The 24,150-nt window shown below is 41.1% G+C and overlaps 1 protein-coding gene across 4 annotated transcripts in view; it reads left to right on the forward strand.

Moving 5' to 3' along the window:
- The first annotated feature begins 2,562 nt into the window (after nt 1-2,562).
- The window catches only part of Ppp3cc (protein phosphatase 3 catalytic subunit gamma), a 70,474-nt gene continuing 48,886 nt past the window's right edge, over nt 2,563-24,150 (forward strand). Inside the window, exon 1 of one of the 4 annotated variants that reach the window (XM_032918116.1) lies at nt 2,563-2,852. In XM_032918116.1, the coding sequence (XP_032774007.1) occupies nt 2,804-2,852 (49 nt within the window). In that variant the 5' untranslated portion in view covers nt 2,563-2,803. Of the gene's footprint in view, nt 2,853-5,332; nt 5,464-15,816; nt 15,996-24,150 lie in introns of those variants that run through there. The other 3 variants (XM_032918119.1, XM_032918118.1, XM_032918117.1) reach the window with 3 other exon arrangements.

Here is a 24,150-nt window from a genome sequence, read left to right on the forward strand (position 1 = left end):
CCCCAAGTTGTTTTTGGTCATGATGCTTTATTACAGCAAAGAAACCCTAAACCCTAAGACAATATTTCAATTGTCCAATTATACTTCTCTCGGACTCTGTGTACAGAGCATATGAAATTATTTTAAAATGAGGTAACTTTATTGTCCTTGCATCAGCAAACAATGAGCATCTTATATAGAAAGACCAACACAGGGTATAGTCTCCACCTTTGGAGTCTAGTGGAGAAAGAACTACATAAGGAATATTCTGATCCTCCTGCCTCCACCTTCTGAGGGCTTAATGTTTTATGTCTTGGGGGTGGTTCTAATTTAAGATCCAGTATGGTGGCATACACCTTTAATCCCAGCACTTAGTGGGCAGCGGCAGGTGGATTTCTGTGAGTTCGAGGCCAGCCTGGTCTATAGAATGAATTCTAGGACAGCCAGGGAGACACAGAGGAAAAACAATCCAAGTAGTTGATAAACTTTTCATAACTAACACTGAATAATCTGCTGTTTCCTTTTGGTTTGTAGTTTCCCAAACCTTTTTTATTTTAGCAATCCTCATGGGTGTTAACATCTGCTTCCAGGTCTGCTCAATAGAGGTGTGGCACTCTGATTGCTTCTTAACTTTCTTAAAATATTGGAAATGTTCTCAGTTGTGGAAGCCTGAAACCTGGCTCTATGAAAACAAAACCATATTCTATTTTGTGCCTGAAGTGCTCCTGCCTCAAGTGTGCCTTACTGTGAAAGACCTTAGGGGAAAATAGCAGGAGACAGTTTACGGTCTGATTCTAGTCCATATGCTAGACCTCCTTTCCCTGCACAAATCTCTACTAGGGGAGACTTTGTCTTTACCCTACAGTCTATTAATTATTCCACAGTACTTTCTGCAATGGCTGGGCATGGTGGTAAATACCAACAGTCCCAGCATTTGGAGGTGGAGGCCGGAGGATCAGTAGTTCAGGATCATTCTTGGCTATGTGTCGAGTTCCAGGCTAGCCTGAATGATGTAAAACCTGTTTCTAAAAACAAAACAAACAAAATCCCCAAACCAAACCAAGCCAAACCTTTCTACAATTTTGAGAATGTCCTATCACATCCAATAATGTACCCAGCACTTGAAGTTTGGCTAGTACACAAGAGGAAACTCAAAACTGAAATTTAATTTACAATGCCACATACGATTACTTATAGGCCATTGTAACTGTGAAGACCAATTGGCCTATAAATTGTGTATGTTTCTTTGGATTTCAGTTTCAATATTTCACTATCATTGCTAAAAAAAAAAAAAAAAAATCAAAGTGCTTTTTGCCTGGTCAAGTCCTGTCCTCACTGAGGGGGCAGTCATAGCAAGACAGATCTAGGCTTCTAATTATGGAGCGATAATGACCAGCTTTTAATCTAAAGATAAGTCAGATTGTTGAAACTTGACCGCGGTGTTGCAAGTCCCCATCATTGAAGAAACAAAACAAAATAAAACGCATATAGGGAGGGGGCTGGGAAAAATGGTCAGTGGTTGAAGGACTTTGGGTACAACCTCAGCGTTTGTAACCTCAGTGCTGTGGGGAAAGAGGGACAGGCAGATAGGAGAAGACTTGCTGGCTTTTCAATCTAGCTGGTGAGTCAGCTTCAAGTTTAATGGGTCCCTGTCTATTAAATTAAAGGTAAGAGCAATAAAGGATGACAACCTACCTCGACCTCTGGCCTCCACATGTGTTCGTATGATCGAACTCACCAGCACACACAAATACAAACACCTCATGCATGCAAACATACCCACTATACACCGCACACGCACACACAGCACACATACAGCACGTGCGCGCTTGTGCAAACACACACACACACACACACAGAGAGAGAGAAAAGATAGAAGTAAGTGCGGTAAGTGCGGTGTCACTGAACTACAGGGAAATAGATACGTCCATGTAGGCAGGTGACACATAAGGAAGATGGGCTAGAAATCAATTTCCTTCCTCAAGGAGGTCTAGGCTAGCGTCCCAGAAGACAGAGAGTAACTCTGCTTTCTTTTGGAAATGGGGAGACACTACTTCTCAGAGACAGGGTCCCAACCCTCCCAAGTGCTGAATGAACTGGCGTAGGATTGGCGCGAAGGTTCTTAGGATGCTAGATACAAGCTGCATGCAACAAACACGAAGTTGACAGGGGTTTCCAAGTTTGTGGGTTGGTGAATGGGAGAGGGTAATCTGTGGAGCAGGGTAGAATGGATAATTTCTTATGTAGACAAAGTGGGTGGAGGACCCCAGGGCTAACGAGGGAAGCGTTCAAGAGAAGATAGGAGCTCTCTCTGACGAGAGGAACACAAACTTGGTGCCACCGAGAATCTGGATGCCTGCTTGGTCCCAAGGTCGCAGCTGCTTCCGCGGTTCCAGCGGTTGGTTTGAGAAGCAACAGGTCAGGGTGGGACTTTCGGAGCATTTGCCCGACGCGAGGCCGACGGCGGGCAGCAGTAACTAGAGAGCTGAGAACAGAGAGCCGCGCGTGCGCAGAGCGCGGCGCCCGCCCGCGGGGCCGCCGGGAAGTTGTGAGCGCGGAGGCGCGCACGTGGGGCCCCGGCCGCGCGCAGCCGCGGTCTCCCTAGTTGTCTACCTTAGCCGCGGTCAGCGTAGTTTTCGACGCGGTCGTCCTAGCCGAGCCGCGGGCGCCGCCGCAGGGAGGGAGCGGCGCTGCGGCCGCCGCCGTCCGAGGACGCCTCGTATTCTGGGGCCCGGCACGGTGGCTGCGGGCTCGCCAAGCGCAGCCCGCCTAGGAGGAAGGCGGCGGCTCGCGTCCAGCGGGCCGCCGGAGCCGGGAGGAGACCATGTCCGGGAGGCGCCCTCAGTTCTCCACGACCGAGCGCGTCATCAAAGGTGCCGAGCGCGCCGCGGGGAACGGCCCTCGCCGGGCGACGGCTCGGGAACTCGAGGAGCGGGGATGGAGGCAGCAGCGGGAGGCGCTGCAGGGCACGGGGAGGACCGGGCGGTCGTCCCGGCGTCCCCAGTGACTGCTGGACGGGTACCTAGAGGGAAGTGGGTAGAGCGACCGCTCCCGCCAGCCACTCCCGAAGCATCCAGACGGTTTCTCCTCACTCCCTTTACCTCACTCTTATCTGGGGACACCGTCTGGGGTGTGTGAGCAGGGAGTTCCCTTAACTCACCCAACTCATGTCTTTCCTTAGGCTCAGCTCTTTTTTGACAGCCCCTTACCACCTTAAATTTGTTTTTGAGGGGTGTGGTGTGTACTGTGCACGTTTGGCTCACTTGCTCTATCACAAGTCATTGCTTTTATTAAAAGAAACAAGATGATAGTAATACAGTCTTAATGATGCTTAAAGGGGCTTACAGATTTTCCCTTTGGTTATAAGGACTTGGTGATTAATATTCTCCGAGATGTCTACCATTATATCTGATTTTCATTGTTATTCTAAGGAATATAGTCTAAATTTTCTGGGGTTATGGAATAGTTTGTGCCCTTTACCCCAAAGGACCTGTCAAACATAACCACGATTCATATGCTTCTATTGTCCGACTTAAAAGACCTCCTCTCTCCATAGTAATAGTTGGTTTGAAAGCACTGTTTTCTGAGAAGGTGATATGCTTAGACCAGTTGTTTCTGGGTGAGGTGATTTTCATCATAGTGGGAGAAAACTACTAAAATTCTTTACCTGCTTCATTTTGATATTAGGGGAAAGGAAATTAAGATTAGTAATGACAATTTTTTTTAAAGGAGGAGCCTATTGAGTGCTCATAAAGAGAAGGACAGTGTTAGTGTCATAAATGTTAGTTATCTGCCTTGGCAGACAGTACATATGGTACTTTTGAGACTTATTTCCTCCAAATTTGGAATCATTAGGGATTTAAGTCTGTTTTTCATAGAATGGATTTAGTCTCTTAGCAGCTAAAGTGTCATGACTGTTTTTGTGTAAATCTTCCTAGCATCTAAGCCATAAGGAGGATCTGAGCCTCTTAATACACAGAAATCATTTCCTACAACCTTCCTGGTGAAGCAAGGTCATCGTATACATTAACTTCTGAACTGTACTGTTAGCATGGCCAGTGCCAGTCAGCTGCGTAAGGGTGTTGGCGGGTTCCTCCTGCATTAAAATGACTTCTTACCACTCTATCATTGTAGTGTTTCATCCCTCTTTTTCTTCCCACTATTTTTCTCTGTCAAAATATGCCTATTTCTCAGCGAAAGTAGGCAAGGGAACTGGTTAAACCTGAATCCCGTGTCAAGCCAGTATAAAAGAGGTCTGAGCAAGGCTTAAGTGGCGCCCTCAGACTGTCAAGAATCTCAGAGTCTAATCTCCTCTTATACCAGCTATTTTCTCCATAATGCATAAAGGACATTGTAAAGTGACCGTCTCTTCCATTTTAAACAAGTGAAATGGAAGGCACTTGGAAGTACAGGCATGTTTACAGCTGAGTGAAAACCGTCTTTATAGTTGGTATGATAGGATACAAACTTGTTCTTTAGCAGACTTACATATTAACACATGCTGTGTACGAAAGGCCTGAGCATCTCTGTGTGTGAGTGATGAGCAGAGTTTCATTGTTTTTCCAGCCAGGCAAAATCATAGCTTTTTCCCACTACAGAGTCTGTAGTGGTACACACCCATTTTTTTTTTTTTTTTTTTTTTTTTGAGACAGTCTGTCTATGTAGTCGTGAGTGCCCTGGCATATAGACGAGGCTGTCCTCAAACTCACAGAGATCCTGCTACCTCTGCCTCCTGAGTGCTTGGATTAAAGGTGCATGCCACCACACCTCACCTCTTTTTTCTTTTTAAGTAACATTTATTTAATTTATGTATATGAGTATTATACCTGCATGTACGTATGTTCACCACGTACATGCCTGTAGCTCTCAGAGGCCATAAGAGGAATGTTGGATCCTCAGGAACTGGAGTTACAGGCTGTTGTAAGCTGTCACATGGGCCCTGGGAACAGGGCCTAAGTCCTCTAAGAAGAAAAGTCAGTGCTGCTTACTATCTCCCCAGCCCCAAACCTAAATTAAACTAATAAAGATTTCAGATACTTGTAATGCACGGATTCATCTCACATATAAAAACTTTCGCATAAGTACTTGACTTCAGCAATGTTGGATTCTGTGTAACATTTTTCTTGGGTTTTCTAGAGTTTGAAATAGTTTAATTCTCTTAACAAAAGGGGGTATGAGGCCAAGCATGGTGGTAAATGCCAGTAGTCTCAGAACTGGAAAGGTGGAGGCAGGAGGATATGGAGTTCAAGTTCTTCTCAGCCCACTGAGATCAAGGCTACTCTACCTTACAATCCTGTGGTTTTTTTTTTGTTTTTTTTTTTTTTATTTAAGAGAAACAAAAAAAGAAAAAGAAAAGAAAAGGAAAGCATGCCAGATATGACTGAGCTGGAAAGGTCTATTGTATTGGACTCCAGGCCCTGATCTGATGCTCTTTTGTCTGGACAGTTATCTGCGTTTATTCACAGCTCCAAAGCTTCACCAGAGGTGATGCCACACCTGTTATTTTTGGCTGTGTTATTTCCTGTTCACTTTAATGTCTGCTTAATTGTTTTGTGTGAGCAAATCTTGGAGAAGAGTGGGTGGGTGGGTGTAATTGCATTTTAAATGTCCTTTGAATGCAGCTTTCTCAAACTAAAGGAGGTAGAAAACCTGTTTCACTCCTGTTTTTGGGCCTTATCTGGGGAGTTGCCTTGTGTGTGCGCATATTAGTGGTTTTGTTTTATTGTTTTTTGGTTAGTACCTAAAATAATGGGTTTCATTGCATTCTTACCCTTTGGTTGTGCGCCTTAGCCTTTAAGAGAACTCTCTCTCCAGACCTGCTTGATATTATAATATTGTTTGTTTGTTTGTTTGTTTGTTTGAGACAAGCTCTCACTGTATAGACAAGGTACTCACTGTGTAGATCAGGCTGACCTCTGCCTCCCAGGGCTTCAATCGAAGACATTCAATACCACACTTATTACTCTGCCTTTTTATTAACACTTGTTTCTGATTAATAATCTCATCTGTAATAAATTTCTTGTCTAGGTCATATAAATGACATAACAATTTGTGGAAACTTAAGATAATATTAAGAAACATGAAAACAGTTTTATAATCAAGCCCCTGCCCTGATGATCTTGCTCTGTTGCCCTGACTAGGCTCCCAAACTGTTGCAGTCCTCTTAAGTGCTGTGATTCAGTCATGTGCCACCATACCAACTGCATACTAGATCTCCAGCTACATAAGTGGTTAGTAGAGAACTCATTAGCAGCCGAAAAATGCCAACCAAGGGTAGGAAGGGATGACATTATAACAAGAGTAAATAAACAAACACAAAACAACCCTCGTCCTGGTCAAGAAACACCTGTTTTGAAATACAGAGGTTCTGAGGAGCCCCATCCTCAAGGGTGAAGAGTGTACTTCTGTCCACTGTTTGTCTGGTGGCTAATTTCTTCTGCAGTGTATTTTACGTGTAAAACCTCTTATGATTTCACTAGTTGATTAAGTGTTGTTAAGTGCCACCTACTGGGAACCCTAACTGTGTTAACTAGTTTCTTTGCTTTGGAAGTCATGTGTATGTGAAGCTCTAGAGCAGAGGCTCCGAGCTGGGGTCTTGCTGTTGGTATGCGGAACAAAGAACTAGGAACACAAAGAACTGAGTTATGAAATTCTTTTTGTTTGACCCCTCCCCTCCCCAAATTTTCAAGTTTCTTTTCTTGTTTGAGGATTTTTTTTTCCTCTTGGTGTCTTTCTCTTTTATGTCATAAGAGGTTTTTTTTTCCTTTTAAATGTAGTCTGAACCCTGTGAATCATGAAATTTGGAAGGCAGAAAGAAGAAAAAAAACTCTTCATCCCCTAAACAGCTGCTTGTAATATTCTCCTGTATTTCCATGTCCTGGGAATTTTGAATTAAAAAGAAAGAAAATCACACATATTAAAGCTTTAATTAGACAGATCTTTCATATTTTAGCATAAAGGTTGTGGTTTTTCCTAAGGGCTCTCATGAAGGATGCAGAGGGTATGAGCACGGTTTAAAAGTCTATTTGCTCCTACGTTGGCACCTTAAGTTTTCAGTGGGGCAGCACAATACCAATCCTGAGCAAATCTTCGTATCTGAATTTCCAGTATGAATAAGACTACGGTATGTACTTGTGCTTGCCAACAGGGTTTGGTTTGTGCTTGATTTGCAGTTGTAGTCAGTAAACTGCAGACCCTGACACTTGAAGTTGTTGCTGCTGAGAGTCACATCTGAATAGAACTCAGACTGCAGGAAGGACATCTACTAAGCACTTCTCTTTTTTGAGAGATGATAAGCTTCTCTTTTTTGCCTGTGTTATTAGTTGTGACCAAAGCTTTATATTAGACATTTAGTGGCACAGCTTTCTACAAAGCAGTGTATCACTTGTTTGTTTTCAGTTCTGGGGATGGAGCCGTGAGTTCTGTGCATGCTGGACAAAATACTGTGGCACCGAGCTATGTCTCCAGTCTAATAACTTAGAATCACATTCGACCATTAAGTCATTAAGAGGGAAATGCTAAGGACTCAAAGTGACAAATAATTAAAGCCCTCTCTTAGGCCATACTTGGGAGTAGGAATAGAACACTTTTCCATTAGGGTGATATTTTTGGAAAACATGAATTTTTAGGTGTACATCTGTAAGAGAATTAACTACTCAGCTAATTGTGCCACTTGTAGTCATTTTGGAGTATTGCACTACTTAACTGCCAGGTGACTAATGGAAGTGAACGTGTGTCTCGTGGTTTCATTGCTATCTTCATGGTACAACCATTTATAGCACAGAACAGTTTTCAAGTTTAAACACATGGAGAAACAACTGCACGGAACCCAAGAGGAAAAAGAAGGCAGGTAAATCAGATGTGCTGTAGACAGAGACTAGTGAAGGGCAGGGTGTGAGGGCCATTGAGTGATTACAACAAGAAGCTGAGAGGTAGCTCAGCACTTAAGAGCATCTGTTGCTCTTATGACAATCCAGGTCTGGTTCCCAGCACCCACATGGTGGCTCACAGACATCTGTAACTGCAGGTCCAGGGCATTCACTTTTGATCTCTGTGGGTATCAGGCATGCATGTGGTCCACATACATTCACACAGGCAAAACAGTCATATGTGTAACAAAATTTAAGAAACAAAAAAAACTTAAAGAGGACCATATACATAACAAAATTTAAAAACAAAATGTTTACAGAGAGGATAGAAAGATTATTTTGTTGTATTTAAAAATAGACTTACCAACCTAATCTGTAAAGATAGAAATAGATACTAAAATAGCATGTTAATAAACAATGAGCAGTGCTAATATTTTTATTTGATTAGAGAGACTAAAGTGAATGAGTAGAGGAGAAAGGATTCTCTAAGCTTACTTCCTGTCCTGCCTACCATTTACCCTTTTAGCAATTGGATCAAGTGACCTGCTAACAGTCCTTTCTTCACTAGGGAGCCAGTCCCACCAGATGAGGTGAGCTGGACTTCTGGTTTCTGAGTAACCTGCTTTATCCCTCTCACACCTTCCCTATCCCTTAAGTGGCCTTTTGCTCCAACGGCCCATTCACCATGCTGCCTCCAGAGTCCATGAGTAATGTAGAGGACTCTTCCTACACTCAGAATCTTTCATGAGTACTTCCTGCCTTGAGAATAGGTTCTACATTGGTGAATAGTCTTCTCTGCAAGCTAAACCTATCTAACCTCTCTCTCCACTTCCTCTTCAACGTCACACATCACTATCTCCAACCTATTTAACCTCTGTCTGTAGGCCTCTGGGTGTTTTGCATCTGTGAAGATTTTGTCTTACACCTTGCCTCATCCATTTATTTTTCAAGATTGAACTGAGAGGATTTCTATTATTTTTTTCCTTTATTAGATGGCTGTAAAGATTAATGGTTTTACCTCATGGGCTTCAAAGTCAGCTTTAGCTGGATTCGGATTAGTCCTTTTAGTATGTAGCTGCATGACCATGAACAGTTAGACAGTTTGCTTGTCTAGAAGAGGTGTTATGAAGACTAACTTAAACTAATTTTCTTAATGGGAAAGACTAGTAGACTGTCCAAAGTGCAGTGGCAGGCACACAGTTGGTTCTGAATACGTGTTATATGCTGCTTTTGTCACCGCTGCCACCATTGCTGCTGTTATTTCCTGTGAACTCCTATTAACAATTTTACTGCTTTACAAATTTAAAAAATGAATTTCTTTTTTTTTTTATGTGTATGAGCGTTTGTCTGCATGTATATATGTGTACCATGTGTGGCCAGAAGAGGGGGTTGGGGCCCTTGAAATGGATCACAGATTTTTGAACCACTTTGTGGGTGCGGGGAATTGAACTTAGGCCTTCTGCAGTGCTCTTAACCACTGAGCTTTCTCTCAGACCCAGTTTTAAAAACATTTGGGAGTGTTTTCCTGCTGGAAGTGGTATACTATAGCACACCGATACAGTACAACGATAGAGTGCTTGCCTAGTATTCATAAAACCCTGGGTCCATTCTTCAGTACCACTCTCTTTGCCACCCAAAATATCCCACAATAAAGTGTTCTTTCAAGGGCAAAAATTGTGTATCCTTAAAGCTGAATGTGCTGTCTAGCACATGATTATGTGCTTAGGGTTTAGGTGCAATTGTAAGAAACTTTGTGTGGGATAATAGTATAGGAAAGAGCATGTGCTCTGTTCACTGAACTTCCTTGACTTTTGTTAGTTAATTTTCCTTGCTGTAGATTTAAAATAAGGGCTAGTACTGTCCTCAGCATTTCTAAGGAATAATGTATGTGAAGTGCATAGCACAGTTCCTATGGTAGGATCTTAGTAAATGTTAGCACTTACTCGGTAAGTTAACACTGTGTTGTGTACTCCATTGTAGAGCTTGCTTGGCATATTTGAGGCCTCAACCAAAGGTGTGTGTTATTGTAAATCTTGATGAAATGTTACAGGAAACATGTTCTTTGTATACTGGCCCATGAAATAAAGAGTTAGAGAAATCTATTGTTTTCCAACCTTAGTCTCCTTAGCTATGCAAAACTCTAAACAAATGATGAAATTTCCTTTTGCAGTGTATATAGAATTTTGGAAATCTGTCTCTTTATAAACAAATATTGATAGACTCTTACTATGTTGAACAGGCTTGTAAATTCTGCTTAGAATGTACTCACATAGTATAGCACTTAATAGCCTCCCCAAAATGTAACAGCACATTAGAACCATGGAGCTGCCTGTGACTAATGCCCATGAGAAAGTGGACGACTAAACTAGACCACATTTGGTGGGAGAGATTTGCTCCCACACCTTGTAGGCTAAAGAACGAGACTTACTTTGTGTTCTTCTATGGATGGCTAGGTTTTGTAGAAGTTTAAAAGTAACATGGGGTGGTTTTAATGGGTGCTGGTATAAGGTGGATTTAGCTGTACAGGACGATTATAAAAATTATTATAATTATTATTATTTTGTTGTTGCTGCTGTTGTTGTGTGTGCAGGTACATGTGTTTATTAGGTGTATATAGCTGTGGTTCACATGTATGTGGATACCAGAGCACAATCTCAGTTATTCTGAGAAAGAACTAATCAGCCTTCTTGGAAACAAAGTCCCTCTTTGGCATGCCACTTACAAAATAGGCTAGACTGGCTTGGCCAGTGAGCACTAGAGAGCTTCCCTAGTTTTGGGATTACCAGTCATACACAGAATTTCTACATGAATTCTAGGGGTCAAACTGAGGCTAAAAGACTAAACTGTCTTCCAGTCTCCAAGTTGGTTATTTTGACTATCGTGCACTGCTATGCAAAACATGGTATCACTGTAGAAGTTATTGTTTCTGTGGTCTGGAAGTTCCTCAGAAAAGTAAATAGTACTAGCACATGATGCAGAGCTCCCCTGCTGGATATATATGCAGAGAAACCAAGTCATTCTGCTGGGGGCGGGGGGGATTTGTATTCCTGTGTTCTAAGCAGGATTATTCACAAAGCAAGTTAGGGTTAGCCTATGTTTCCATAACTATAAAATTTACACACACAAACATACACACACAGTGTGCATTCATCTTAATAGGGGAAATCCTGTCATTTTTGACAACATTTTGATCAATCTGGAATACAAAATAATAAGTGAAGGACAATTACCACGAAGTCTGCCCTCCGTGTGGAATTTAGTACAGAGTTTGTGGTAGAAAGGAGGAATTATTCGATGTGTGTTGCATAACAGGCTGACTAAAATAAATTAGCAGTTTTACATTTATGTGTTTATTTGTTTAGTGGTGGTAGTAGGGGTGCTCACCGGCTAGGCCATGCTTTTGGAGGTCAGAAGACAACTTGCAGGAATTGGATCTTTTCTACCTTGTGGATTACTCAGGTAGAACTCAGGTCACCAGGCTTGGCAGCTAGAGCCTTTACCTGCTGAGCCATCTTGTCAACTCGTCTTTGACTTTTAGAGACAAGATCTTACTATGTATCTCAGACTGACCTTGAAGTTGATATCCACTTGCCTTTTCTTACCTCTCTGCCTCAAGTGCTAGAGGTGTATACAGGCCTGCCATTACAAAGATGGGAGATCACTCCCAGCAATCCCAGTTTATAGACAAACAATCTAAATAATGGCATCTACCTAATATCCTGTAACACTCAAATGAGACTTTCCTTTTGAAAGATCTGTTTTATTGTGTAGGTGCCAATGAAGTCCAGAGAGGGTAATGGATCCCCTGGAGCTGGAATTGTAGGTGTTTGTAAACCACTCAGTGTAGGTGCTGGGAATGGAACTTGGGGCCTCTACAAGAGCAATATGCATTCTTAACCACCGAGACATCTCTCTAGCCCCTGCTTTTTATTTTTATTTCTTTTTGAGGCAGATTCATTAGGTTGTCCAGGATGGCCTCAAATGCATTATCTTCCTGTCTAAGCCTTCAAGTGCATAAAATACTTTTGTGCCCTCTAGAAAAAAATTACTGTTTCTGTTGACTGTCAACTGATCGATTTGCTATACAGGAGGCTACCCATTAGCTTCTCAGTACTTTGACAGTGAATTCTGTGAGCATCAGAACAGAGGGAATGGTTTCCAAGAGCTCCCTTCAAATCACTGAAATAAATTTGTTGTTCCAGTAAGTTATGACAGAATCTACAGAGAACATATAGTCTTCAGTATTTAATCTAACCTCCTTAATAGTGAATGGTTCACTATTGGAAAGACAGATGAATAGATTAGGAAACAAGCATGCAAATGCAGGGCCGGTTTGATGGCTTAAAATAGAAAGGAAGCAGAGTTGTCTGTGGTGAACTGGGAGATAGCTATTTAAATAAACCTCCTGTCCCATGAGGGTAAGAACATACAGTAATCTAAAACAGGTTGCCTAGAGGCCAATAGGTTTTCAGATTTATCTTTCTATTTTAGGATTAAAGTGGTCATCAACAGTGTAGCCTTTTCTTACTTATGCTGGCTTAATTAGATTTTGTTCTTATTTTGCTTAAAATACTTACACTGTTTAGATGCTGGGTGTTTAGTATAGCAACTTACCAGCTTGAATTTGATAGCAAAAAGATTGTGGAATTTCTTTCAGTGTGCTTTAGTTTAAGAACTTAGTTTTAACTTTAAATTTCATTTTGATAATTATACACAAATTTACAAGAAAATGTATAGAATTCTCCCCAACCCCTCTAAATCCCTCTTTGCCACAGTGTCAATTCAACCTTAAATACTACCATGGTCCTACATGTTAAACTGCAGGGTGATATGACATAAATCCAGAGGTGGCTATCTTTATGATACCCTGCTATTTGTGTATATGTTTTGTGTGTGTGTGTGTGTGTGTGTGTGTGTGTGTGTGTGTGTGTGTGTGTGTGTGAAAGAGAGAGAGAGAGAGAGAGAGAGAGAGAGAGAGAGAGAGAGAGAGAGAGAATGCCTTGATCACTTGTGTGCTCTCGCCGACAGACCACCACAGTGGAGATCAGTGGAGATATTAATCAGTGGTCTGGGAGCTTAGATCAGTTGTAAAGGGTTTGCCTAGCATTTATATATGTAAAATAATAAAATGCTATTAACAGTGCCATTTACATAAAACTTCTATAATATATCTCCTTCATAGCAACACGAGTAACTTTCCTCAGCACAGATTCATCTTCATAATCTAGTTCTAGTTTGAATCACTTGTAAATCTGGTTTGATTAAGCCTTTGCTTCTGAGTTAGCAGAACTGTAAAGTAATATAACAGAAATTCACAGGCGGTTAAAAGTTCGGTTTCCTGTGGAGTTAGTAGAAACCATGATGAAAAACAAGGGTGCCTTGGCCCTGTTCTAGAGAAATCTTGAAAGCCCTGGTTAGTCTAAAAATATAAGTTGAAAAAGGATATACATTATAGTACTATTTATGTAAAAAAGATATTGGTCTAAAACTTCAAAATTCACATTAGTAACAAAGTTATGTAAACATAGGAAGGGTACACTGAAAGGAAAATTATACAGATTTAAGGTTTAAAAATAAGAAGTTAAAAGAGTAAGTTTCAAAATTCACAAACTCAGGGCTAAACACTGTGAAAAGCAAGTCCAGGCAGCCCTGCCCTGCCGCTAGGACTAACAGACCATAAAGATAAAGAAAAGGAATGCAGGAACCAGCCCGAGTTATCAGGACTGACCCAAACCATCTGACAGAAGGGCACCTCCCCCAGCTTACTCAGAGTCACACCTTAACCAGATGTCCTTCAAACCCTGATAATCGCTAGCTTCTAAAATCCTGTACGCTCCAGTCAATACATACTCTCCTGCTGTGCTGTAATCTCACTGCCATGTTTAAATGAGCCAATCACTTATAGCCGCGCCAGAAATTAGCCAATTGTGTGTAACCTCGCCAAACCCCCTAGCCTTCCCTATATAAACCCCTGACTTTTGAGCTTCGGGGTCGACACCTTTGTCTCCTGCACAGGATACGTGTCGACCCGGAGATTCCTGTAATAGATCTCCGTAATAAACCTCGCCTTTGCTTATTACATCCAAAATGGTCTCTTTGTGTCTGGGGTCCTCGATTTCCCGCGACTTTAGAAAGGGTCTCTCTTCGGGGATCTTTCATTTGGGGGCTCGTCCAGGATCGGTGTTTCCTGGGGCACGCCATCCTGAGACTCGAGCTAGGTTCTTTCACACTACCTTAAGGTTCCATCTAACCTGTAGGGAGGAAGGAAGAGGAGTAGAAGATATATTAAGATATATATCTATAGCATTGTGGGTTTGTTTTGTTTTGTTTTCTTCTTCGTTGAGATGGGACTAAAGAGATGGCTCAGTGGCTGCTCTTCCAGAAGACCCAGGTTTGATTCCCAGCACCCACATCGGGCAGCTCACAATTGTCTGTAACTCCAACTCCAGGGGATCTGGTGCCTCTGAGGGGCTATAGTCATACATCCCCCACATACATATGATTAAAATTAAAATTAAATTTTCAAAGTGGGTTTGGAATTATGTTTACACAGTTGGCATGGTTTATAGTCTTTGCTGCACCACTCATTTTATGTCAAATTGTAATTTTTAAAGTAGTTTATTTTAAATATCCATATGAGGGAATGTCTTACTGATTAAGATCACTGGCTGCGGGTTGGGATTTAGCTCAGTGGTAGAGCGCTTGCCTAGGAAGCACAAGGCCCTGGGTTGATCCCCAGCTCGAAAAAAAAAAAAAAAAAAAAAAAGATCACTGGCTGCTCCTCTTACAGAGGACCCAGGTTTGATTCCCAGCACTCACATGGTGGTGGTTCATAGCCATTCACAACTCCAGCTTCAGGGGTTAACTCCTTTTTCTGATCTTTGTGAGCATTAAGGGCACCGTAGCACACATGCATACCTCATACATGTAAAATAATTGTATTATATGTAGGTGTGTATGTGTTTGGAATTTTTCTTTTCTCCCCTTTAGTATATCTATTTCTAATTTTTGTGCAAGAGTTAAAAGACAGCTAAATAGATTTTCTTTTAATAGATGAGTTTGGAGCTGCCTGAAGCTCAAGGTTCCGTAGCCTTCATTAGTCGTCTCCTCTCCTGTAATCCTGCGTACTTGCAGTCAGTCTGTCTGCCTGGCTTTCTACGTGTGGATAGTTTACCTTTGTGTCTATATCTTGCTGTTGTCACTTTGTTTTGTTTTCACATTGACCCTTAAGTAGATAGTTGACTCTGAACTTGCTCCATATGCCAGGTTGGCTTCAAACTTGAGGTGATTCTCCTGCCTCTGCCTCTGCCTCTGCCTCTGCCTCCCAGGTGCTGAGATTGCAGGCATGTGCTGTTGTACATGGTCTTTTCTGTCTTGTTTATGGGAATTATTTTATCTTAATTAACTAGAGTGTAAAGAGACTCCTGTGTTGATCTTGTATATGCTACCACACAATGAGGTAGACAGTAGTAGATAAATATTTAATTACTTCATTATAATGGAATTATTTCCTTAGTAATTTTTCCCTTGGTATTTTAGAATTTTTACTTTAAAAACCTCTCTAGCTCATTGTCTACCAAAGATTCCTGAACTTCACTTTAAACAAATATCATTGTTATCCAGAATTCTAGCCTGGGTATAGAAGTGTAGATTTATTAGATATTTAGTGTTTATGTTAGTAATGTATAATCTCTCAGCCTTTTAAAAGATGATACTAGACTTGAACTCTTACCTAGTGTAGGAGATGAGACTGTGATGTCTAAGTTTCATAAAGAAATGGAGTGTGTGACCTTACACACCATTCGTTCTTAGCTCTCATTAGTAAGGAAGAAGGCGATGGTAGTTGTGGCTAGTGCATTTCCTCAGTGTTTGTTACATTTTTGTGGTTTGGTTTGAGAGTCTCATGTAGCTCAGGGTAGCCTCTAGCTATGTAACTCAGGGTAGCCTCTAGCTATGTAGCCGAGGCGTTGAGCCAATTCTTCCACTCCTACCATGCCTGATTAAGTCTGTTGCTTTTAAATAAAATTAAGGAGGTCAGCAGTCTGAGTCTGGAAGTAAGTGACAGAAGAATAAAATGCCCCGTCGCTTCAGAGAAGAGGTCAGTGAGCTTGTGGCCTGTTGCACATAACTGAAGGTGACACCAGAAAGGTAAGTGCCATGGTTTGTTATTTTTATCTTGGCTCTTGGCACTCTGTCATACTAGAGCTTCAAGTTTCTTACAGTGTTTTAGTGTGACTCAGATGTGAAGTATGTTAAAAATAACTTAATAACAGTTGAAATCCTGTACTTTTTTTTTTTGTTTTAGTCTCTATAAGAATTGGATGGGAGTCAGGTTTATGATGTGTAACCACTTCCCTCTTACTTTATTGTGTGTATGTTTCTTTTAAGAAATAGAATTCTTGGAGGTTTATCTAAAACAGTGTTAAATCCTTTTTCTTTTGATAACTGCATCTTACATCTGTTCTGTCTACATAGTTACTGCTTACTTAGACCTTACTGATCTCCCTGGTTATTTTCATCCGGGCCCACAGCAGAATGCTCTAATTTATATATTAGGAAGTAGGGAGCTGGTAGACTGCTCAGTGGACAAGGTGCTTGCTATGCAAGCATGAGGACCAGATTTTGATCCTAGCACTGCTGTAAAGAGCCAGTTGTGGTGCCTGTACTCCCAGTGCTGAGGAGGTGAAAGCCGCTGGATCCCTGGCACACATGCACACACCACACCAAGGAAGCCAGAGAGGGCGATGGGTCCCTTGGAGCAATTGTGAACCTCCCTATGTGGGTACTGGGAACCAAACTCTGGTTTTCTGAAAATGTTCTTAATTACTGAATCATCTGTCCATCCCTAGCTGTTCATTTATTTTTTAAGACTTGGAGACAGACTTCCTTTTTGGTCCAGGCTGGCCTTAAACATTCTCATTCATTCTGCCTCTCCTCAGCCTCCCAGTGGCAGAGTTACAGCATATAGCACCATTCCTGACTAGGAGAGATTTGGGGTTATGGGAATGCTTCATATATTGATTGTATGTGCATATGTTGAAATTAGGTCAGGCACAGTAGTCGGTAGCGGATAGCTTAAACATCAATAAATTCATCTTTAAAATGTGGTTGTGGAGGCTATACTATAAAGTTAATGTAGATTTCATGCATTTACTTTGCTTAAAATGAGATTATGGAATTGATATGCTACTGAGAAATTTAATTGAAAATCTGAAAGAAAAGGACAAATGGCCCCTTGGTAAGTGAGATTAATAGTTTGCTTTAGAAAGATAAGATGTACTTTGAAAATTGTCTAGGTTTAAATGCCTTCTTTTAAAAGGTATGTTTAGGGAGGGCACTTGTAAGCTTTAATATGTGTATTTAATTTTGGTCATCTATGTTTAAAGAACTGTAAATCAGCCATATGCATGAAAAGTAGGCAAAAAATACCAAAGTCCTCACTGATCATTCATAAGTGAGCAGAGTAAACTGGCCAGTAAATATAAGCATACAGCTTGTTGATACATTATTTCTTTATTAGCAAAGCAAACCAGCAGGGAGCCTTTTAATATTTCACAGCAGCAGACTACCTACATGATGCTGGCCCTGGAAATTATATTGTCATGAATATTTATTTGCAAAGAAAATTTGAGTAGTTTGCTACTAAATTAAAATATGTCTACAGTACTATTTACTACAAGGCAATATATTTCAGTAACAAAGATAATTATGCATATTTTATTATGTTAACAGTGGTCATTTTAATTGTTAGGCTTCTAGGAGATTTGTATACTTTTTTATGCTCCTTTATTTATCTTAAAAAATAGTTTTACATTCTCTATACTGTGTGTGTGCTTTGTGTGGTGGTATCAAACACAGAGCCTTGAACATGCTAAGCAAGAGGTCTACCACTGAGCTGTACCCCCAGCCCAATATATAATATCTGTGACTTTTAAGGAATCTTTAGGGCTAGAGAGATGGTTCAGTAGTTAAAACCTCTTACTGTTCATGCATGTATACACACACTATTACTACTACTAGTACTAGTACTACTACTACTACTATTATTATTATTATTATTATTATTATTATTTTGAGGCGGCATCTATGTAACCATGGCTATCCTGCCTCTGCCTCTCAGTGCAGGGATTAAAGGTGTGTGCCACCACATAGAGCTTTAGTTTTACTTTTTTTTTTAATTGAGCTTTGTTTTATTGGGTATATTTTTATTTATATTTCAAATGTTACTCCCTTTCCCGATTTCCTGGACATAAGCCCCCTATCCCATCTTCCTCCCCTATCTTCTATGAGGTTGTTCCTCCACCCATCCACATACCCCTTCCCGCCCCCCTGACATTTCCCTACACTGGGGGGTCCAGCCTTGGCAGGACCAAGGGCTTCCCCTCCCATTGGTGCCCAACAAGGCCATCCTCTGCTACATACGCAGCTGGAGCCATTGGGTTTGTCCCTGTGTACTCTTTGGGTAGTGGTTTAGTCCCTGGGAGCTCTGGTTGGTTGGCATTGTTGTTCTTATGGTTTTAGTTTTGAAGTAGAATCTTCCAATAGCCTTGAGCTCAGCAAGCAGGCTATACAGATGGGGTAGTGTGCTCTGAAGCCCACTGTCTCTGCCTCTCCAGCACAGGGATTATGTGTGCCAGCCTTTCTTATGTTGCTTCTAAGAATTGAACTTGAGACCTTGCTTAAAAGGCACTGAACCACCTCACCAGCCCTGTGGTTTACTTCAGTAAGTTAAAGATCTCAAGCTCATTACCACGTTGAACTGCCTTATAATTTTTTTTTTTTTTTTGTTTTTTTTTTGGAGCTGGGGACCCGAACTCAGGGCCTTGCGCTTCCCTAGGTAAGCGCTACCACTGAGCTAAATCCCCAGCCCCATAATTTTCTAATCTTAGAGAAATTATGAATTTTCCTATCTTCTGACATCTGTCAGTACTCTAATTCATAGGTAAATTCTAACTGGATTGAATATTAATACTATTACTGTTCATTGACAAGCTTACAATGGAATGAAACATAAGTCTTAAGTAATTTAATTTTGACTTAGTAATAACTATATCATTTTAAAAGGTATTTAGCAAGAATTCTTATCCCTTTCATCAATTGCTTCCTTAAAATGTAAAGCCCACCACTGAAGAACACCAGGAACACAGTATAGTGAAAAATAAACTTTATTTATTTAGCTTATTATAAAAAGGATTGTCATCCTCTGAAAGCTGTGAGCATGTTGAATGGAGTCAGAATGTCTGCAGAAGGTATAAAGGAGCTGAAGTAGTTAGTAGTCTGGTCAAGGATGGTTAAAATCTAATTTGAGTGGGTTTGCTATTAGTCTGCACAGGTTCCTTTGTGATCTGTTTGTCTACTGGGATACTGAGTGTCGAGGAGCATTCAAAACACAGTGCTTGAACTTGGGTGACCTGTACTGAACAGTGGTATTTGACTTGGTTCAGCTTCTCTGCTTTGCAAGTCTTAGTACATTCCTGCACATTTCATGTAGTTTGTGGCTTCTGTTTTCTTTCTCTGTCTCCACCTCTGGTCATTCTTTAGTTAAACCAGGGTATTTACCACTTAAGGGAGGTAAGCCAATGAGATCTGTACCCTTGCTTAATAGGTTGTAAATGTTTATCAAGCCGTTTGGGATAGATATTTTGACCTCAAGCACTGGCCCATTTCCTGAATGATCATTTGTTCTGTCTTCTGGTTGACAGGTAGCACAGTGGCATTGAGGGTTCTGGAGATGACACATTGGGTATCCTAGACAGAAACTCAGATAAGAATTTGTATTTAGTTTGAAATAATGTTCCATTTATGTCATAATCAGTTTGGATCTTCCTTTTTATTTGTTTATCTGCTTGTTTTATTTAGGGAAAATATTAGCATGTGTGTGTGCTCATGATGTATAGGGACATGTGCATGGGTGTGTGTGTGTTTGTGTGTGTGTGCATGGGCACAAGTGGGTGCATGATGTATGGAACATGCATATGTATGTACAAGTGTGCATGATTTATGCATGCATGCATGGGTGTGGAGGGCATGATGTGTAGGGGCATTCAAGTGGAGGTCAGAGGACAACTGTGTGGAGTCAGGGTTCTTCAAGTGTGTTCCTGAGATAGAGCTCAGGTCACCAAGTGTGTACATGAAGCACCTTTCTTTTCCTGCTGAGCCATCTCACCACTGTACAATTTTTTTTAAATTTGATTTGCATTGTTTACCTTTACAAGTATCTGAATAATAACTCTAGTATTCGGTGATGGTCAAGGGTAAAGGTCTTTGTAGTACTAACAATAAAGGAAGGGGTGGGAGCCTGTTGACAGTCTAGAATAGGGAAGAGAACAAAATAGACAGGAGATTTGCTTGCTCTGTTGTTTTTCTCTCAAACTCTTTTTTAAACAAAAAAAAAAAAGGTTAGATTTATTTCACATGTTTCAACAAGCAGAGCGATCCATAGGAAACTGGGTATTCCCTGAGAAGGAAGAAGCAGTTGTAGGCAGACACTCATGGGGGGGTTGGGGAGCAGTTAGGGACAAGCAATCATCAGGTGAAGGGGAGACAATGAGGGGCAGGCACTCATCACATACTATGGCTAGAGTAATAACAGTTGTCAGATTTTAGGTAGACATTTGCCATCTGGGCAAGCACAAGAGAGAGTATAAACTAGAGAGATGTTAGATGTTGCAAAGCTCTTGTATAGTTTGACTCTTGTGCCTGCAGTTGCCTTTGACTTAACGTGTTAGACAGTCTTTATCTTGGATATGAATCTAAAGGCTTTACTTTGGGTTTTGATAATCTGTGATGCGTATTATGGCTTGTTGTGCTCACGTTATCTGTTTTATAAATCATTGTGCAGGCAAGTTGTGGTTTCTCTTTTAATTTTTTGGAAAAAAGTGGATGACTTACATTTAATGTGCTTTGGTGTTTTGCCTGCATGTGTGTGGGGGATCAGATCCCCTGGAACTGATGTTACAGTTTGAGCTGCTATGTGGGTGCTGGGAATTGAACCCATATCCTCTGAAGAGCAGCCAGTGGTCTTAACCTTTGAGTCATCTCTCCAGCCATTAAAGATTTATTTATTTTATTTTATGTGTATGCATATTTTGCCTGAATGAACAATACACAATATACCACATGCATGCCTGATGCAACGGATCCCCTGGAGCTAGAGTTACAGTTAGTCTCCAGGTGCTATGTGGGTGCTGGATTCCAGTGCTCTTAACCCTGGAGTCATCTGTCCAGTCCCTCTCTATTCATTTTAAAAGACAGCCAGAGTTAGTTTCTTGTGTATTTGTGGGGTTAGGGGTACATCTCATGGTAGAGCCATACTAAATGCTCGCATGCTTAAGGACTGTGCATCAGTCTCTGGCGCCACCGCTTCTGACAGACGAGTGTATTTGTAAGCTGGGCATGCCTGTAATCCCCGCATTGTGGAGGCAGAGAAGAAGACCAATTCGAGATTGAAGCTAGCCTGGTTTGTGTACTGAGTTTAGGTCATCCAGGGCTATATTATCAGGAGACCCTTCTCAACAAACAGACAAATAACCAACAGACAACACTACCAACCGATCAACCAAAACAAAACCAAAGAGTAAGTAGTTGCAATTATTGAAAGGCTCTATAAAGAACATTTGACTTGAAAGATTAGCCAAGGGCCTGTATTAGTTTTCTCTTGTTTTTCAGGTAGGGGTAGGCAGTGCTGGGGATTGAACCCAGGACCTCACTCATACTCTGCAGGCACTCTACCACTGAACCCTAGTCCTGGCCTTATTTCCAGTAAATGGCCCTAGTGCCAGGAAGGCCTCAAGCTTTCACAGACTTGTTTCACTCTTGTTTATGGGTGGAAGCTACTTTACTTCCCCTTGAATGTGGGAAGGCTTGAGAATGCTCGAATGGTCTGAGTTGGAAGTGATGTGGTGTGGCTTATAAGGCGATGGTATAAAGCTCACAGCTTCCTTGCTCTTTCCAGATGCTTGTCCTTAGAACTCAGTCACATGAAAGGCCACATGCAGCTATTCTCATCAACAACCTGAACTGAGCCTCAGCTAACAGGATACTGGATGAGTGAGTAGGCTGTACTCAGATGACTCAAGCCATGGACCCTCTGATGTCTGGCTGAGAGAGAGAGGCAGTCCTGCTGTCTTTTCTCTGAGCTCATAGCCCCTAGTCTGTGAGAGCTAATACATGATTACTGTTTTAAGTCACTATATTCAGGGTAACAAATCAAAGATTGTGGGAAAGAAATACACAAGGAGTTTAGCAGAGGATAGTCATGCATAGAGCCTCAGCTCTTAGGAAGCAAAAACAGGATTGTTTATGGAGTCAGGGCTGGCCTAGGCTACATAGACATGCTTCCCAAAAGCAAGAAAACCAAGGATGTTGATACCACTATAACATGTAACAATAAGTAAAAATTTTAAATAGTCTACTTAATTGTAAGAAAATGTTTAAATAAATTGATACACATTTTTCATAAAGAAAAGATCTGTCTTCAAAAGAAAACCATCAGTTCTGTTATAACCAAAATGGTCAAAATGGTCACAGTGTACACACAGTGTAAATGAAGATGATTAAGAACAACAACGAAGTGTTGGCCTGGGAAGGACAGCTCATCAATAGAGGCTTCCTAGAAGGAGCCTGGCCTTGGATAGATCCCCAGCATTGCCAAAATCCAAAACAGACAGTAAGAAAAGAAAAAAAAAAAAAAGGTTCAAGGTGACCTGATACAAAACTGTAGCTATGTAAGGTAATCAGTACGGCAGTGCTTCAGCTCCTCTGTCTGCTGCGGGAGAGCACCCTAGTTAAGTAACTTTTAAAACCATGGCTTCAGATTTCTTAAAACCTTCCTCTTTAGACCAGTTTGATTTTGAACAACTAGTTGTCCGGAGCACACAGTATTAAACCTGCCAGTCCCTCTCTGCTGCATTCAGTCCAAGTAGTCTCTGGACTTCTTATTTTCTCTGTCTCTGTCTCTGTCTTTGGATTTTTTTTTTTTAACTTTAAATATTGAAACTCAACCCTCAGGCCTCAAACATGCTCTACCAGCCAGCTCTCTTGGATCATGTTAAGCCTCATGAATCTTAACTGCTTTTATGATCTTATAAGGACTTAAAAGATTGGTTTTGTTAAGAAGCACCAACTCTTCATTTTAGGTGCACAGTTGGTAACTAAAACCTGAATAAAATGTTGACATCCATGACTTTATTTTGTATGTCTCTTTTGTTATGTTAAACTTTGAGTCTGATTCCTGCTCAGCTGTACACATAGACATATAAATGATTTAAGGAGTATCTATCTAAAAACTGCTAATATAAAATTTGTTAGCCTTAAATTTGCCTAACCTCTCTGTAAAATACAAGAATGAAAATACAGGACTCTAAGATTTTTTTTAAATTCCAGAATTTTGTAGGCAGATCACACTGTGATGTTACTCCCCTGCCAGGTAAGAGCAGTTATCCCATGAAGGGGAACTAAGGCAGGTCCCTTATGCAAAAATAGTCTCCTGATGAGAATTCTATTGCCCTCCTTAAACAGTAAATACGTTTGTGTAGCTAGCAGAATCTTGCAGGATCGACCAAGATAATGGTCAGCCCAACCATCCTGATCAAGGTCACTTGTGTTATCAGTCAGGCAAACACGCCAGCTGTGCAACACCGTCCTGTCTCATCGTTTCTCTAAGACTCAAAGTTCCTTTCAGAAACTCAAAAGCAGGTCTTAGGTCACCAGATATTTCTGTTCTTCCTAGTTCTTCCTTGATCTGTCTCTTCAGTTGACATTTGGGACAGGTAGCCAAACCTAGTCTCTTGTGAACCTTCAGGTCAGGGATTTTGTCCTAAACTCCTATACAAATCTTGCATTTCAACTTTCTATTTAAATAGACCTTTGCTTCATCATCATCATTATCACCACCATCATCACCATCATCACCATCATTTCTTATGTTAAACATTTAACATTTCTTATGTTAAAACACATTTCTCACTTCAGAGGAAATAAGGACCAAATATGAGTGACCATGGTCCAGGAATAAAGATCTTTGCTGTAACCTGATATTGGATAAATAGCAACTGAAAAGGGAAGGAATGGTTCGTTTTGGCTCCCGGATCGAGGCTGTAGTATATCATGGTTGGGAAGGCATGGCAGCAAGAGTGGCTCTGGCTGCTATGGTGGAAGTATGAGGCTGCTGGTCGTTCCCATTGTGTCCACTTAGGAAACAGATACAGAGATGCTAGTGCTAGGGGCAGTCTGAGCCCCTATGATCCCCTCACTCTTGAATTCTGCTTAACTGTGAAGCCATCACCACATGGGCTCAAGATAA

This window comes from Rattus rattus, chromosome 12 (genome assembly GCF_011064425.1).
Source record: "Rattus rattus isolate New Zealand chromosome 12, Rrattus_CSIRO_v1, whole genome shotgun sequence".
Classification (NCBI taxonomy): Eukaryota; Metazoa; Chordata; class Mammalia; order Rodentia; family Muridae; genus Rattus; species Rattus rattus.